This window comes from Scomber scombrus, chromosome 6 (genome assembly GCF_963691925.1).
Source record: "Scomber scombrus chromosome 6, fScoSco1.1, whole genome shotgun sequence".
Taxonomy (NCBI): Eukaryota; Metazoa; Chordata; class Actinopteri; order Scombriformes; family Scombridae; genus Scomber; species Scomber scombrus.
In genome coordinates, this window is record NC_084975.1 from 29,130,549 (window position 1) to 29,145,750 (window position 15,202).

A 15,202-nucleotide genomic window follows, 5' to 3' on the forward strand; every position below is an offset into this window, starting at 1 on the left:
GTTTTCCCAGCTGTATCCAGCCTGTGTGGTTGGGGGTATACTCTGTTGAATTATCTCCGTAGTGTAGCGGTTCTGGTTTAATTTGGTCAGGTGGAGCAATCCTCCCACCTACTGGAGATTTCTTATTCTAGGATGGTGAAGTCATGACCCGCCTTACTCTGTCTCTGATTGGATTACCAAGATATTGTTACCCTATCCCTAAACCAATCTCATTCCATGTGCCTACACCTAACCAGAGCTATCTATCGCTCTGCACCTAACCAACCAAATAAATGAAGTCCTAACCAATCAGAGGCAAAGTGTGGGCGGGTCATGACTTCACCATCCTAGGAAATCCATTTGGCCTATTAGGGATTTGACGTAGCGCTGTCACAAGAAATATCTGGGAAGAAAATTCACCCACCGGGACGTCCAGTGCAGCTCTAGTTGGTAGTAACATTAATAATGAGTGGAGTCATTAATTTTAAAAACTGCGGCTCGGTGCTGGTAACGGGGGCCAGTCGGGGGCTCGGGCTGCAGATAGTCGACACCCTGGCGACTGGAGGAGCCTCACCCGGCAAGATTATAGCCACGACTAGAAACCCCGCCAGTGCGCAGGTAACCACCAACACCTGAAGACAGTGTCCTGATAAGCTAACCGCCCTGTAGTGCTTTTAACATGGTTGTTGAAGGGTCATGACGACGCTGAGTCGACCTTCATATGGTATGACGGTGTATTAAATAACGGAATAAAGTTAAAAGTTAGCAGCCACCACACCAGGTGGCGCCATTTTCCCCAACTGTCAGTGAAGTGACCAGAGATGTGCTTTCACCCTCAGACACTTCAGGAGCTGGCCGAGAAACATCGCAACATCCACATAATCACTATGGGTAAGACCCAGAAGAAGAATGGTTGGTGTGTGTTAACTTATGCACACCGTGGATGTATAAAGAGAGAGTGCTGTACACACTGGAGATATCAGGTGTTTCGGTTTAACTGGTGACCGTGTTACCTGGTGACTTTATCACATTACAAGATGCGCTGTGAGAGGTGAATGAGTCTTCTGAGCGCAATGTAACTTATGTAAATAGTTAGTGTAACTTAAATATTAAACATAGATGTGTGTGTATTTAAAGAGGGTTAAACTATAATTAAAGTCTTTTAGGAGAAGAGAACACATACGTGAAAGTCACCATTTAACACGGTCACCAGTTAAAGCGAAACACCAGGCGGTATCTATTTTGTCGTACATTCAGACCTCCCTGGCATTTTACCGGGTTTTTCGATAATATGACAAAACAAAACGTAATAGCTGAACTGTTGGCGACATTACTCACTGTAGTAGACTATGTATGGTACAGTAAAACTAAAGAGAAAACAACCAACACTGACCTGTTCATTCGGTACCACAGCGGAGAAACATCTCAACAAAAGGCCAGGAACAAAGTGACTCAAGGCCACAAGATGAATATCAGCTCAAACAATGAAAAATCTGGCGAGTTTCATTCATCACAAACACAGCAACACGCTAACAACATATTTTGGCAAATGTTTGTAGAGAAGTTTTCAAGAAATTTAAATGACTTCTTCTGCAGTCGTAACTTGCAGTGGCGCAAACGAGCGGCAATCCGGACAGCGCCACGCTGCCATTGCAACCCACACTGTGGTCTGAGGCGGGATTACATGTTGCCTTCAAGTGCTCCTCGTAAACTCTAGTTTTTCTCGGAGTTTGTATTTTTGACTGCATTGAAAATCATACCTTCGGGATTTCTAAGTAACCTGGTATACCGTACTGCCGTGATACCGCTGAAACTTAATCTGATATTACATTGAACACAATTAGATTTATTAATTATTTCCCCCTTGTGATAATGTATATCTAACATTTTGATTAGTATTTGTTCTGGTGATGTGCAGTGTTGATGTGTCTCTTTATCAGATGTCGTGAGCCAGGAGAGCATAGAGAAGTGTGCAGAAGAGGTGCACCAGCTGGTACAAGAAGAGGGTCTGAACTGCCTGATCAACAACGCAGGGATCAATGTGGTGGCTGACTTTCATACTGTTACTGCAGAGAAGATGATTGAGAACTTCCACACGAATGCTGTGGCTCCTCTAATGATCACCAAGGTAACGCTTCTGCATGAATTGTGTGTCTCCTGTCGAACTGGGTGCAGTACATCAGCTACTTAGTTTTGTTTAGAAAGTCTCAATTCACCAGACATAGAAATAAAAAAGAAAACAAACCACCCTTTATTTGTATTCAGTCAGCAGGACCAGTGAGTTGCTCATTTTCTGAATGCTGAAAACTACAACAAAAAAGATGACCTTGATAAACAGAAGTAACACAATCCCTCTAGCTCAGGGAAAAAACTGCATTTCATAAATATTAATTAAAAGTGTGGTTGAACTTGGCCTCGGAGTACAGGGTGGACTACAGGGGAGCATCGAGCTGGTAGAAATTCAGGGACCTGATCAAAAGCATGTCATCAGGGCGGATGCCTGCTGACACAGAGCTCAGTCCAAATGAAGGACAGTCTCTGTGACTAAAAAGCCATACTGCTAACAAAGCTGTTCTGTAATAACATTGCCAAGGTGGGGGGCAGCCTCAGTAAAGAATTACATAAAGCAGAATCTTGCCACTGCACTGCTCTCTATGGGCTGGGACTTTGGAATATGTTGTGCTCCACATGAATAAGTACACTGTATTAAAAGGCAAAGACAGTACTGATAAGATGCTGCATCTGCTTGAAGAAAATCAGTACAGCGAGGGTTGTCCCAAATCAAAAGCACCTTGTAGTGTTAAATAACCACTTCATTAGTACTGCTATGATTACAGACCATTTCTCTCTGAGGTGGAAATGCTGCCACCAGAGGGCAACACTGCTATTCTGTCTCCCTGCATACACTGAAATGATTTTACTCTCACTAGGAATACTCTAACTTTTGTCTAAATTGCAAGATATATTGAAGTATTAACATTTAAAGTGTGTTTAGATTGCAGCTCTGTTTGTTTACGTTGTATTTTCTGTATTTGTGTAGTCGGGTCATTAATACTGAGTTTGTTTATTAAAATATTGCATTTAATTAATCAGACACCATCACTAATAATTGTCACAAAACGGTCCACTCATTCTTTGTAAACGTGCTGATTGGAGCTGCATCTCTTGAAATCCTTGGGGGTTGATTTTATCCTCAGCTGTAATGTTTTTTTTCTGTTCCTGCCAGGCCTTCCTGCCGCTGTTGAAGCAAGCTGCATCCAGAGGTGGAGCAGGTGACGCTGGAAGCATGGGCATCCAGAGGGCAGCAGTCATTAACATGACCTCTCTGCTGGGCTCTGTGGAGCTCAACTGGGGGGAGAGGGCCAACAATTTCAAATGGTACCCCTACAGGACGTCCAAGGTATCATTATCACGTGACGATGGGTGATGGGTCATAACACTTAATAAAGTAAAGTACAAGACTGTTAAGGCATGTAAGGTAGGTTAATTCTGATAACTTGATAATAATAATGATGGTAATAACTTTATTTGTATAGTACCTTTTATTTAAATAATGCATCTTAAAGTGCTTTACAACTAAATAAATTACATACACAATACATACATCAAAAAAGACATAAAATAAAGAAAAAAAACATGTTAAAGTACATAAGATAGAAAATAAAACCCACTTGATAATATTACTTAAAATAAGATAGAACATAATAATACAATGTACAATACAATACATTTAATGTGTACTTCATTGGTAGTAATTTGAGAATCAATAGGCAGAAACTCAAAAGGTCTTTCGTCATGTGTACACAATGTATAAGTCGGTGCCTAGGTCTCTGAAGCCATAAGCAAACAGAACTTTTTCCCAATGGACACAGGCTCACTGTGGGTCTTATCTGTGTTGGAGCGCAACAAAAAGCTGCCTTCATGTAACACCCATGTAACATAAGAAGGACCTCCTTTTCTGATACAGAAGGGGAGGTCAGGTTGTTGATAATGGTTGGGTATTGAGTTTTGTATCTTGGTATATCAAAGTTAATCATGTCTTCTAATTAAACATTTCACAACTGGTGAGGTGGCACCATCCAGCCTCACCCACTGATCACCTGCTGCGGTGTTGGTTTACATTGCACTGGAGTATGTTGCATGTTGCATGCTAACTTGTTTCTTCTTGCCTTCTCAGAGTGCCCTAAACATGGTGAGTCGCTGTATGGCGACAGACCTGGAGTCTGACGGGATTCTCTGCATGGCCGTACATCCCGGCTGGGTCCGCACTGACATGGGGGGGTCTGCGGTAAGCTTCTACTCCACATAAACTTTCTGTGAATACTCTGAGCTAGTAATAAAAATGTCCCAAAAAAAATAATTTGACTAAAACGTGTCCATCTCGTGTCCGTCTCTCTCCAGGCTCCACTGAGTACAGAGGAGAGTATTTCCTCTGTCTTGTCTGTGATTGGTGGACTGACTGAGAAGGATCACGGGTCATTCTTGAACTTTACAGGAGAGCCGATACCTTGGTGACCCTGATCACCACAGTAGAAAGTACGGTGATTATGTGTTCTATTAACTGACCTGAATGACAGTTTAGTGACTTATGATTAACTTCAACTAAGCAAAGATGAATGCTTCAGTGACTCAGAGCGCACAGTGTTAAATCAAACTTTAGTTCTAAAAGTTTTGCACATTTCAGCTAAATACAAAGTAAATATAGAAGAGCAATCATATGTAATTATTATGAAGGGATTGCTGGTTTTTCTAAGTAGATGGGTGGGGTTTGGTGTGCAGCTTGTTTTTTTAAGATGCCATACTATACCTACAGTAAACTGCATCTGAGCTGTGTTCAAATGTAAATCTATAAAGTTTATATTTACATAATCTAATAATACATCAAAGTTATTGTACCAGCAAAATAGACAAAACTGAGTTGAGAAAATCATAACAGGAAACATTGTTATTTGCTTGTTGCTGAAGTGTTACGGCGACACATTTGCCACAAAGAGTATCACCCTAAAACAACAGTATTATAATCTGGTGTTAATCCATACAGATTTTTTCCCCCTCTGGTCCAACATTGTGTATGTGGTCCTCAAATACTAGAAAGTTACTTTTAAAATGCAAACTGTTAGAGATGGATGGTCAGTTACTTGTTAAAGTTGTCTCATTGCTTTGTTTTACCTGTCAGTCAGTAGAGAAGCATATGTACAGTATATCAAGTTTGTGTCTAAGAAAAGTGAAGAGACTCATGGGCAGTGAACTCTTCCAAAAGTTTAAAGCACAAACTAAGAATATAATATATTACTGTACTAAACTCCACTAGTTTACCATGTTTGCACTCATTTAAACTGCTGTTGCTGCACAATATATCAGCTAAGTTTAAGCATAGCTAATGTAGAAATGTGTTGAATATTTTTGAGCTCATTACTGTTTTAAGTGTTATTGTTATAAAACATAATAAAGGTTTGACTGTCTATAAGTATGTTTTCTGGTAGATGAGCTCCTCTAAAACATGATACAAGTATTCTGTTATGTAGTTAGGCGTTTGTTTTTCATGTATGATCACATGATGATGAGTTTTCTACAGATACATGGATCAGGTGATGAAGCCTACTGATTTTTTGGATTCGCTAACTTTTCGGCACCAGCATGAGGTTAACTTTTGTATTTAAGTGAAATATCTCAGCAATATCTCAATATCTACCGGATGGATTGTCACGAAATATGTTACAGATATCCGTGTTGCCCAGAGGATGCAATATAATGAATGGTGATCCTCTGACTTTTTATCTAGCGCCAAAATCAAAACCTATTTTTAACTTATGCAGTGAAATATCTCAGCATCTACTTGATGGAAAAGTACATTTTCTACAGTCATTTATAGTACGTAGACAGTGTGTTCTAATTGATGATTCCCCAACTTGTCCTTTAGCACCACGATGAGGTTTTTGGTTTTGAATGAAATCTCTCAAAAATGATTTTGTACAGCCTCACAGAGCTTTGGGCATGCCTGTGGACCCATGATAATCACTTGGTATGTGAGTAAGTGAACCTAGGAGACCAACAATGTAAAAACAAAGAAACCAGGAAGTTTTGTCAAAATGGTTTTCTTCCTCATTCTTGGAATATTACGGTAGTGTTACGTATTGATTTTATCTTTCAGCAATGTCCTCCTTCTTGTTCAAGGCCCATTTTTAGGTACATTGTGTGCATGTCTTTCAGCGGGCAGGTAATTGGTGACAAGCGTGCAAGATAATGATGACAATGAAAAGCTTTTGGGACAAAAGTCATTTGAAGTCATGAACCTGTGTCAGTGGCACGTTACAATTAAAAAGAGGTGCGAGCTTGTCTTGTCATTGGCAGTTAGTGCACCTGTAGTTGATTTGGGTACAGTGACATGATAACAGCTCCTCTATAACAAGGCAAAGCTGGCAAAGTTGAACCTGCAACTACCGAAATGAACATATCAAATGTATCAAACCTTCATGCAAAGTGTATTTAATGGCTAACCAAGTGAATTTATTTATATATATATATATATTTTTTTATATATATACTCAAATGTGCAGTAGAAATGTTGTTTAGCAGCTTGTGGTGTCTGCAATGCAATGATCTGACATAATATTTAAGTCCCCCAGTAGTTATTTGTTAAAGTCTGACCTAAACATTTAGCAAGCAGACCTGTAGGAGCATCCTTAAGAAGGACAGAGCTGGCGATCAAGCCAATGTTAAGCTTCCTTAAAAGTTATCAAACCAGTTTGCCCAGCATGTTTGCAGGAAGTCATGTGCTGGGTGTGTACGACTGTGTATGAAGAGAGATGTGTGAGTGAGAGAGAGAGAGAGGGAGGGAGGGTGCCTAGAGTGCAAAACAGGACGAACAGTTATATGATAAGGTGCTACTTTGAATCTCTCACAAGTTCTCTTGCTTCCTTGGAAGTTGAAGATCTCACAGCATGGATTTACAGCACAGCAGAAGGCGAGCAATCCTGAAGAAAAAGACGACATGAGTTTTCATTTGTAAAGGTAAATTTGTTCATATTTTTCTCTCATATATTTAGGTATTGTTCATGATCAAGTAAACACAACAGTAGGGCTGCACTCTAGTGGAAGATGTTTTCATAGAGCAGCAGGAGAAATAATGTCTACAACTATAAATAATAGCTATAACAACTGCATGTTCAATTTATTATTATATAGTATAATTGTCAAGTCTTTGAAAACATACAGTTGCCTCCTTAATGGTTTCAACTGTGACATTGTAAACTCCACTTTTCTTAACTTTAGTGCATCACTGTATTATATCTGAATTGCCAAAGTGTGTCATGCCATCTTTAATATGAATACTAGCTTCACCTTTTTAGAATTGAGAAAGTTCGTCTGGTTTTGCATTAAGTGTGAGCAGGGTAAGAGCTATTTGACTAAACAGTGACTGATAGTAGATCATAATGTTTTAATGACCAGACCACAACCTGCACCGGTTTTCTTTACTTCAAAGAATAATCTGAATGCTGAAGTATGTCCAAGAAAAATGAACAGCCACATGTTAATCTGTGCAAATTGCCTATACAAAATATCATGTTTGTATTTGTCTGGGCTCTTCAGTGGGAATAATAAAATAATAAAAAGTAGGCCTATTAAATCTGAAAAGCGGCACCAGCTGTATTTTGCTTAAATTGAGTTGCGAAATATAACATTTTAAAACAATTCAGGAAGGTTGCAAGGCCTGAAAATAGTCTTTGCCAAATTACATTGATCCCACCCCCCTTTTTTTGCTTATAAGTGCAAGTTACTAATATTAACGATGTCACTATTAGTAACTTGTAGTAACACTATTCAAGTGTCCCAGTAAGGCATGACTGTACCAGGACCCTAAAACTGAACTAAATGGAACTCAGCCATCATCATTTTATTATTTAAACATGACCTTTTTGTGACAGGTCAAGAGGTTAGTATGCAAGACATATTTAGGACATACTTTATCACATAGGATCTTAAATGAACATTTAAAAAAAGCTGTGAATGTGTGGCATTATTATGAGAAGACGGTCTATCAAGTATGACTGTTAATCAGTCAGCAAATTGTTGAAGATGAACCTACTGTTGGTCTGCTTATCATTTCAGTAGTAAGTCATTTACCTAAATGTACGACCAAATGTTTTGGGAAATTTAGGCCATTTAGAACCAATGTCTGATGCTTTTGTGACCCCAAAGTTCTATAATCTGTAGTACAGTCCCCTCACATGGTCTGAACTCCTGTGTTGCAGCTGTATGTGTAGACCACATGGAGGTAGAGAGTCATGATGATACTGGTGGACTTTCCTCCCCCTGTGGAGCGGCTGTTGGCTGCTGGAGACCTGAAGATGCCCTTCTCAGACACGATCAAGTACTGCATCCTGGGCATCTCTGTCACGCTTCTTCTACTGGCGCTGGGCATCTTAGCCTGGCAGGCCTTCAGATGCTTCACACACAAACATACCGAATACGCCCAGCAAGATACAGGTGAGTAGGGATCAGATTACATTACCAAACAGTACGGAGCATATGGATGATGTTTGGTGTCTGATCATCAAAACTTGTGTCTGATCTTTACTGTAGTGAATAGTGAACTGCTGTACTCAGATGGCAAGTCTACAGCAGCAGGAAACTTCTCAGGATCTCCAAGTACTCAGGTAAGAGGATACGGAGAAAATACTACTTATTCTCTTGTCACCACATGTTCTTCTTTGGTCATCCTACTGTATCAAGCGTCCCAGAATTTGAAGTAACACCTGCACCGTACCATTTTAGCCTTTCTTAATCTATAGATGTTGGCGGTTCTGTGTGGTTCTATGCCACGAACTGGAGCATAAACAGTGTTGGCAACCTTGGAGGAAATGTTTTCTTTCAGTTAACCCTCAGGAGAAAATCCCTTGCACTGTGTAGCTCAAGGCAATGAATCTGAATTATGAAACCTAACTTTGAAAAATTGATCTTGGACTCAAAGGTTAACTTCAATAACAATCACATTCTGTTTCAAGCCAGAGCATACAGTTGTGACTTAGAAATTCCACATATGACATTAAATCATGCAGCAGCAGTAATTCAACTGCATGTAATTGAAATGTAATATGCAAGGACTAATCTATTTATATGCATAACTGGAGTTATACATTGTAGGTGCACACAGTTTGAAATGTGATTGGTTTATATGATTATATACCAGCAGGTTGATAAGGTAATTTGGCATTATGTTATTTAACTTTTAATTTTAGTGAAGAAATATATAACAGATGGAAATCAAGAGACCTAATTTGAAGAGTTTGACAGGAATTTTAGTTGATTGACTCACATAGCAACACTATATTTTCCATGTAAAAATATTAACTCAGCCGTTTAGCGTACTGTCGATTGCTAGCTTGGCATGGATATATTTAACATTGCTATTAAAATATCTGTCAGAGGAGGCCGGTTGGTCTTGTGCTCATAGTAAACAGCAGGTTGGGTGAGGTCTTTGTTGGTGTTATGCCCTCCAACACGAGCTATGTTTAACAACCCATATTATTTGGATACTCTCTTGTTTCATTCCTAATAATAACTAACGTGTCAGTGACCGTGTTTGGACAGGGTCTCGGACAGCTTTAGTGAACATTTATCATTAAAAGCTTGTTGTTTTTTTTTACAATCCATATTTATTAATTCTGAGATGCACCAAGTAAGCAACACTGTCTATGTAAATAAAGATCAATGAGCACATTGTTTAAACAAAGGAAAGTTGAGGCTTGTGACAAGACAAATAAAGCTAAGCTGGAGGCTTAATAAAAACACCACTAATAGAAATGCAATGTGTGTGTTTGTGCTCTCTCCAGGAGGTGGATGTTGGCATGGAAGTCCGCAGGCTGAGCCGCTGTTTGTCTCAGACTTCGCTTCCCTCCACAATATCCAGCCAGACAGATGGGGACATGTTGGAGCAGGCTAACATTAGAAAGGTGACGAGTAACAATCTTGCAGCTCCAATTTGTTTTTTAATTTTTAAATTCTCTTTATCTTAATGGCTTATGCACCTCCTATCTTCAATAAACTACTTAGACCTCCCTTACAACTTTATTTTACCCAGTGAGTACATGGAATAGCTCTCATACATTAAATGGCTTATGTGCATCATAAATGGCCATTAAACATATACTGTATTACAGGATATTGGTGTTATTCTCCTAAAGGTGCAGTGTGTAGAATTTAGTGACACCTAGTGGAAGGGACTTCGCAGAAATGGAATATTCAGTATGTTTTAATCAGTGTATAATCATGTACACCTAAGAAACACTTAAAATAAGAATTGTTTAGAATGAGCCCTTTATATCTACATAGGGAGTGGGTCCTCTTCCACAGAGGGGGGCATGCTCCACTGCCATGTTTCTACAATAGCCCAGAATGGTTTTTGTATGAGTTTCGCAGCAACCGTGGGTTCTACTACATGCTTGGAAGGGGAGGTGGGGTGGGTGGTGGTAATCTGCAACCTCATCCCTAGATGCTACAAAATCCTACATGCTAGTCGTTTAAGAATACAGCCATGCTAGCAGCTCTGTGCTCTGTGCTGAAGGGGATGAGGGGAATAACAATGATGATGCCCGGAGACAAAACAAAATAAAGTAAATGGAGCAGAATGTAACAAAAACTGAGTTTTTGTGAGGTCAAATGAAAATCTACTTTCTCAATAAAAACAAAGCGAGACAATTAACAAATGTATCTAGTTAACAAAACTAAGGTCAAACCACAAAATAAAACACAATGCACAATGAAAAAGTAAATATCACCCGCCGTCTGGATGGCGTAAATGCCAAGATCATCACAAATACAACTAGTTTTGTTCAGGTCAAATTCACACAGCTGGTGGCTGCCGGAATGGCCCTCTGGCACCGCTGACAGGAACCCTAGCCCTTTTACAAGCCACTGTAATTACTAATCAGGCTTCGGTGCACTAAGCCACTCATCACTGCACAGAGGGGGGAGGGCGGAACCTTATAAAGGAAACACAAAACTGGTGAAAAAAAGTAAACAACCCATGCCACCCGTAACAGTTGATTTAAGCTAAATCCTAACATCAGCGCACCAGTGCGTTAACTGCTTCATGCTATATGCCAACTCACACTGTCTAAAGTTAACATGGTGATGTTTGGTTGGTAATACAGGGTCAGAGTCTTCTTGTAGCTTTTTAACATTATAAGATGTAATAACTAAATACAACTGAAAACAGACTACAGCTGAGGCTGATGGGAATGTGTTGCAGGTATTTGATCATAAACAAAAGTATTTTGCAGATTGCAATTTTGACCTGATGACAGTGCCAGATGAACAGTTAGGGGGTCACCAAGTTTGTAAGGATCCATCCTCTAGTGCAGTGGTCACCAACCCTGATCCTGGAGAGCTACTGTCCTGCATATTTGTTCACACCTGATTCTAATAATTAATTCGTCAAGCCCTTGGCAAGCTTCAGCTGCTTGATAATGAGCTAATCATTAGTATCAGGTGTGTTAGTAGCTCTCCAGGAGCAGGGTTGGTGACCACTGCTCTAGTGACACATACTGTACATGTACCAAATTTCACAGCAATCCATCCTAAAGATATTTCATTCCGCTGTATGCACCAAATTTCATGGCAATCCATCAAGTTTTTGAGATATTTCAGTTAGGACTAAAGTGGTGGACCAAGTGGCAAACTGACAGACTGCTAACCTGGCTAAAAATACTGTAATCAAAGTATTGTAAACAGTGTGCAGAACATTTGTATTTAATATATTTTTTATATTTTATATTTTTCTAGTTGTAGGCACATGTTCAGAGTTTGTTTGGATATGTTGGCTACTTCCTGTTCTTGTTATCTACTTTCTTACAGTAGATGTCATATTTTAACTGAAATGACAGAAAATGTCCCTTTTATCTATTAAGATGAATCACTAAAAGAAAATATACACTGCACATTTTCAAGCAATGTCAACAGCATCATGTTCTCGTATAGCAGGTCGATGGATCGCTGCGATTTTCCGTCTACTATGACCAGCTGCAGTCCCGTCTGGTGGTCACAGTCTTGGAGGTGGAGGGGCTGGTCGAACAAAGTCAGACCCGCAGCCTCCAGCCATTTGTCAAGCTGAGACTCATGAGGGAAGGATCAAACGGAGGAGAACTAGAGGGCTGTACGGATGATGAGGTAATCGATCTTTAAAGCCCAATCAAATGAGTGACAGACGTCATTATATTAAAGACTCAGCAGCAGCATCTTAACGGGGGAAAGTTGGTTGACAGTAAGATTTTGCCTAACCTTGTGTGATGCTTGATGATTCTTGATTTTGTCCTGCTTTGGGCCTGTTGCTTTGTATACAAGTACGTCAACACTAGCCCCCTCAGTTTCTCATTTAAAACTTTGCAGCGGTGTCTTTGCAACGTATGAAGGTGTTACGGATTACTGCTGTGATTCTCTTAGGGTGAAGGCACATCGCCTGTGCTTTGGACAGTGCTGCAGGAGTGGCAGACGCGCATTGTGAAAGGCAGCTGCAACCCTTTGTTCGGAGACCAGTTCAGCTGCGTTCTGAGCGAGGATAAGGAGCTTCAGCACATCTGCCTCAGGATGGAGGTCCTGCACTGCAGCACACAAACACATTTCACTTCTGTCATTCAGCCCTAAGTACATTCCAATCAGGAGAGACAAGCCAATGAGAACAGAATAATGTTTATTATATTAATAGAAGTGATAGTCATGAAGTACTTTGGCACTTGAACTTCACAAGGGACGTCATCCCGGAGCAATCGGGAGATAGGTGGTGAAGTGATAGGACTGCTGATCCTGTGGAGGTGGGGAGGTGGTGGGGTGCATGTACAGTAGCAGTTGCATGTCAGATTAGAGAAGAGAGAGAGACATATTCAAAAAGACAGCAACCAGATGATAGGCCAATAATGAAAGTGTGTCTTTGTGTAGACTAATCAGCAGGTGAGGACTGAAACTAAGATTACGCCCCTGAGCAGTGACATCCAGGGAATAAGTGTGACAAGACGGAATGAGCAACTCACTACATATGCCTATAGTCTTCCTGACTGAACCTTTGCTAAGCTCCATTGCTCTAAGACACATGTTGAATACTTTATATTGTAGCCAGAGTCCTGAAAGAACAACATGGGTGTTTTTGTGTGTGTTACTCTTTAAATAAACTATCTGCGTGTGCATTTCAGGTGAGGGACTTTGATAAATTCTCCAGACCCACAGTGTTGGGAGAGGTGAGGGTTCCTCTAGGGCAGCTCAACATGTCCTACCCTCTGGAGCAACAAGAGGATCTGCAGACACCCCAGAAGGTACAGTAGAAAACGATTGTGCACATAATGCAGAAATATTTGTACCTGTGCCATCATTTATACGAAAACACACATGCAATCAAAAGGTAACGTTTTTCTCACTTTTTAGATTGAAATAGAATGAATCAAGGGATGCCATATACATACAAATGTAAATAACACGTATATCAGTGTAGAAGCAAAATGATACACTGAAATTATCTCAATTCCTTTCAGTTTCCCTAACATATAATTTTTTTTAGGCTTAACTACAAAATCAATGGGATATACACTTAAGGGCTTACCAATCATTTTCTCAGTTTATCTTTTAATCCTTAGTTCCAAGAAATGTAAAAAAAAAAAAAAAAAAAAAAGACCGCAAAAAATGCTTCAGATATCCTGTTTAGTCTTACCAACAGACAAACTACCAAATATATTCAGTTGACAATACTATAAATCAGAGAAAAACAGCAAATTCTTACATTGTACTGTAGATGCTAAAACCAGAGAAGATTTCTTTTTCTTTTTTTTATTGATAAACCAACAAGCAATCGATTATCAAAATTGTTGCAGATGAATAACTGTAGCTCTGACACACTTGATTTCAACACCTAAGAGGAGGAATCTGTTAAATTATACAGAAATGATCTATTTAAGGTTTTCTTTATACCCCCTAAATTTGTGTCCCTTTTTGTGTTTTTTCATGTTGTAGTTTTTGTATCCTACGCGTCTGCAACAATGTCAGCATTTAAAGAATAAATTGGTTTTAATATTTTCTTACTGTACATATTTTGTATGTAAATGCACATCAATCTGAAGTTTTGATCTTCTCACTGTTGTGTCAGGATCTTGTAGGAGAAGCGCTTCTGTCGTTGAAGTTTCTTCCCACTTCTCAGAGGCTTGAGGTTGGCCTCCTAAAGGTCAGAACGGTCCTCACTGAGATATGCTCGGGTGCAGGTAAGGAACAAACACCTACACAGAAAAAACGGCCATATTCTTAAAACATACGGCTCCTAATTTGCCCTCTCTGTGTTGTACAGTCACGTATGCCAGGATCAGTGTGCAGTGCAACCAGTGCAAGTTGAGGTATCAAAAAACCTCTGCAGTGGCCCGACGCATGGTGACTGTCTTCAATGAAGTTCTCATGTTCTCCTTGCCAGAGCTTCCTCTGGAGCAGTGTAAAATTTCAGTTTCTCTGTATGAGACTATAATGACTACGAAATCAACCAAGCGTCTGATTGGACAGTTGACTGTGGGTAAGGAGAAGAGTGTTGAAGACAAACACTGGAGCCTAATGATGTCCTCAGTCCGTCAGCCAATTGCAAAGTGGCATGGCCTGCTCATTTGAGTTACATCTCATAAAGCCCCTCTCCTGCACTTCCTTGATGCCCGTACCTATTTCTATTTAACTGAAAGCTGTGGTGCTTGTATATCAGGCAGTTGAGAGATCTGCACTTGCTTAACTGCAGGACAAAGATGGATTCCTCTCCCTCCTGACTCCATAATGGACATTTTATGTGCTTAGGACAGTGGAGTGACTGCCCAACAGAAACATTAGATTACTCAGCCTACTTATTCATTCATACTTCTTTCATTACTCATTTTTTTCTCAATTGCATCATATTGAAAGGGCTCTATAGATCTGACCTTTGCAATTATTCTCTTCTCTAATGGAATTTGACTTGGTGCTGCACTTACTGCCCTGCACTCAACTGTGCTGTTCTTTTATGTATTTATAAAATTGTCCATTCTGCATGATTAAATCTATATACTGAAACTCTAAATTTACTTATCTGTAAGAGAAACCAAACAGTCCATTTATAATGGTTGTTTAAGTGCAGTGGCCAGGGTTTGGCCCTGAAAACATCTGAAAAAGGTAGTGTAAGTGTTCTCATTGTGAAAAATATTTGTTAAGTAGTCCTCTCTTCTTTTTTTGGAAT

General features: G+C 39.8%; 2 protein-coding genes across 3 annotated transcripts; both read left to right on the forward strand.

Annotated features, from left to right (window-relative positions):
* Positions 1 to 334: 334 nt before the first annotated feature.
* On the forward strand, positions 335 to 5,433 carry si:dkey-12e7.4 (uncharacterized protein LOC558132 homolog). Of its 2 annotated transcripts, none has more exons than XM_062421052.1 (6): positions 335 to 597; positions 819 to 870; positions 1,920 to 2,107; positions 3,206 to 3,379; positions 4,157 to 4,267; positions 4,381 to 5,433. In XM_062421052.1, exons 1-6 carry the CDS (start codon positions 445 to 447, stop codon positions 4,492 to 4,494), a joined length of 792 nt encoding a protein of 263 aa, XP_062277036.1. In that variant the 5' UTR covers positions 335 to 444; the 3' UTR covers positions 4,495 to 5,433. The 2 variants fall into 2 exon arrangements, with proteins under 2 accessions (XP_062277036.1, XP_062277037.1); XM_062421053.1 differs by having other exon boundaries at positions 570 to 703.
* Positions 5,434 to 8,264: 2,831 nt separating this feature from the next.
* Positions 8,265 to 14,610, forward strand: syt19 (synaptotagmin XIX). The gene is made up of 9 exons (XM_062421456.1): positions 8,265 to 8,466; positions 8,563 to 8,636; positions 9,813 to 9,939; positions 10,434 to 10,438; positions 11,959 to 12,147; positions 12,421 to 12,570; positions 13,164 to 13,283; positions 14,108 to 14,219; positions 14,303 to 14,610. The coding sequence occupies exons 1-9, from the start codon at positions 8,265 to 8,267 to the stop codon at positions 14,608 to 14,610; spliced, it is 1,287 nt and encodes a 428-aa protein (XP_062277440.1).
* The last annotated feature ends 592 nt before the right edge of the window (positions 14,611 to 15,202 follow it).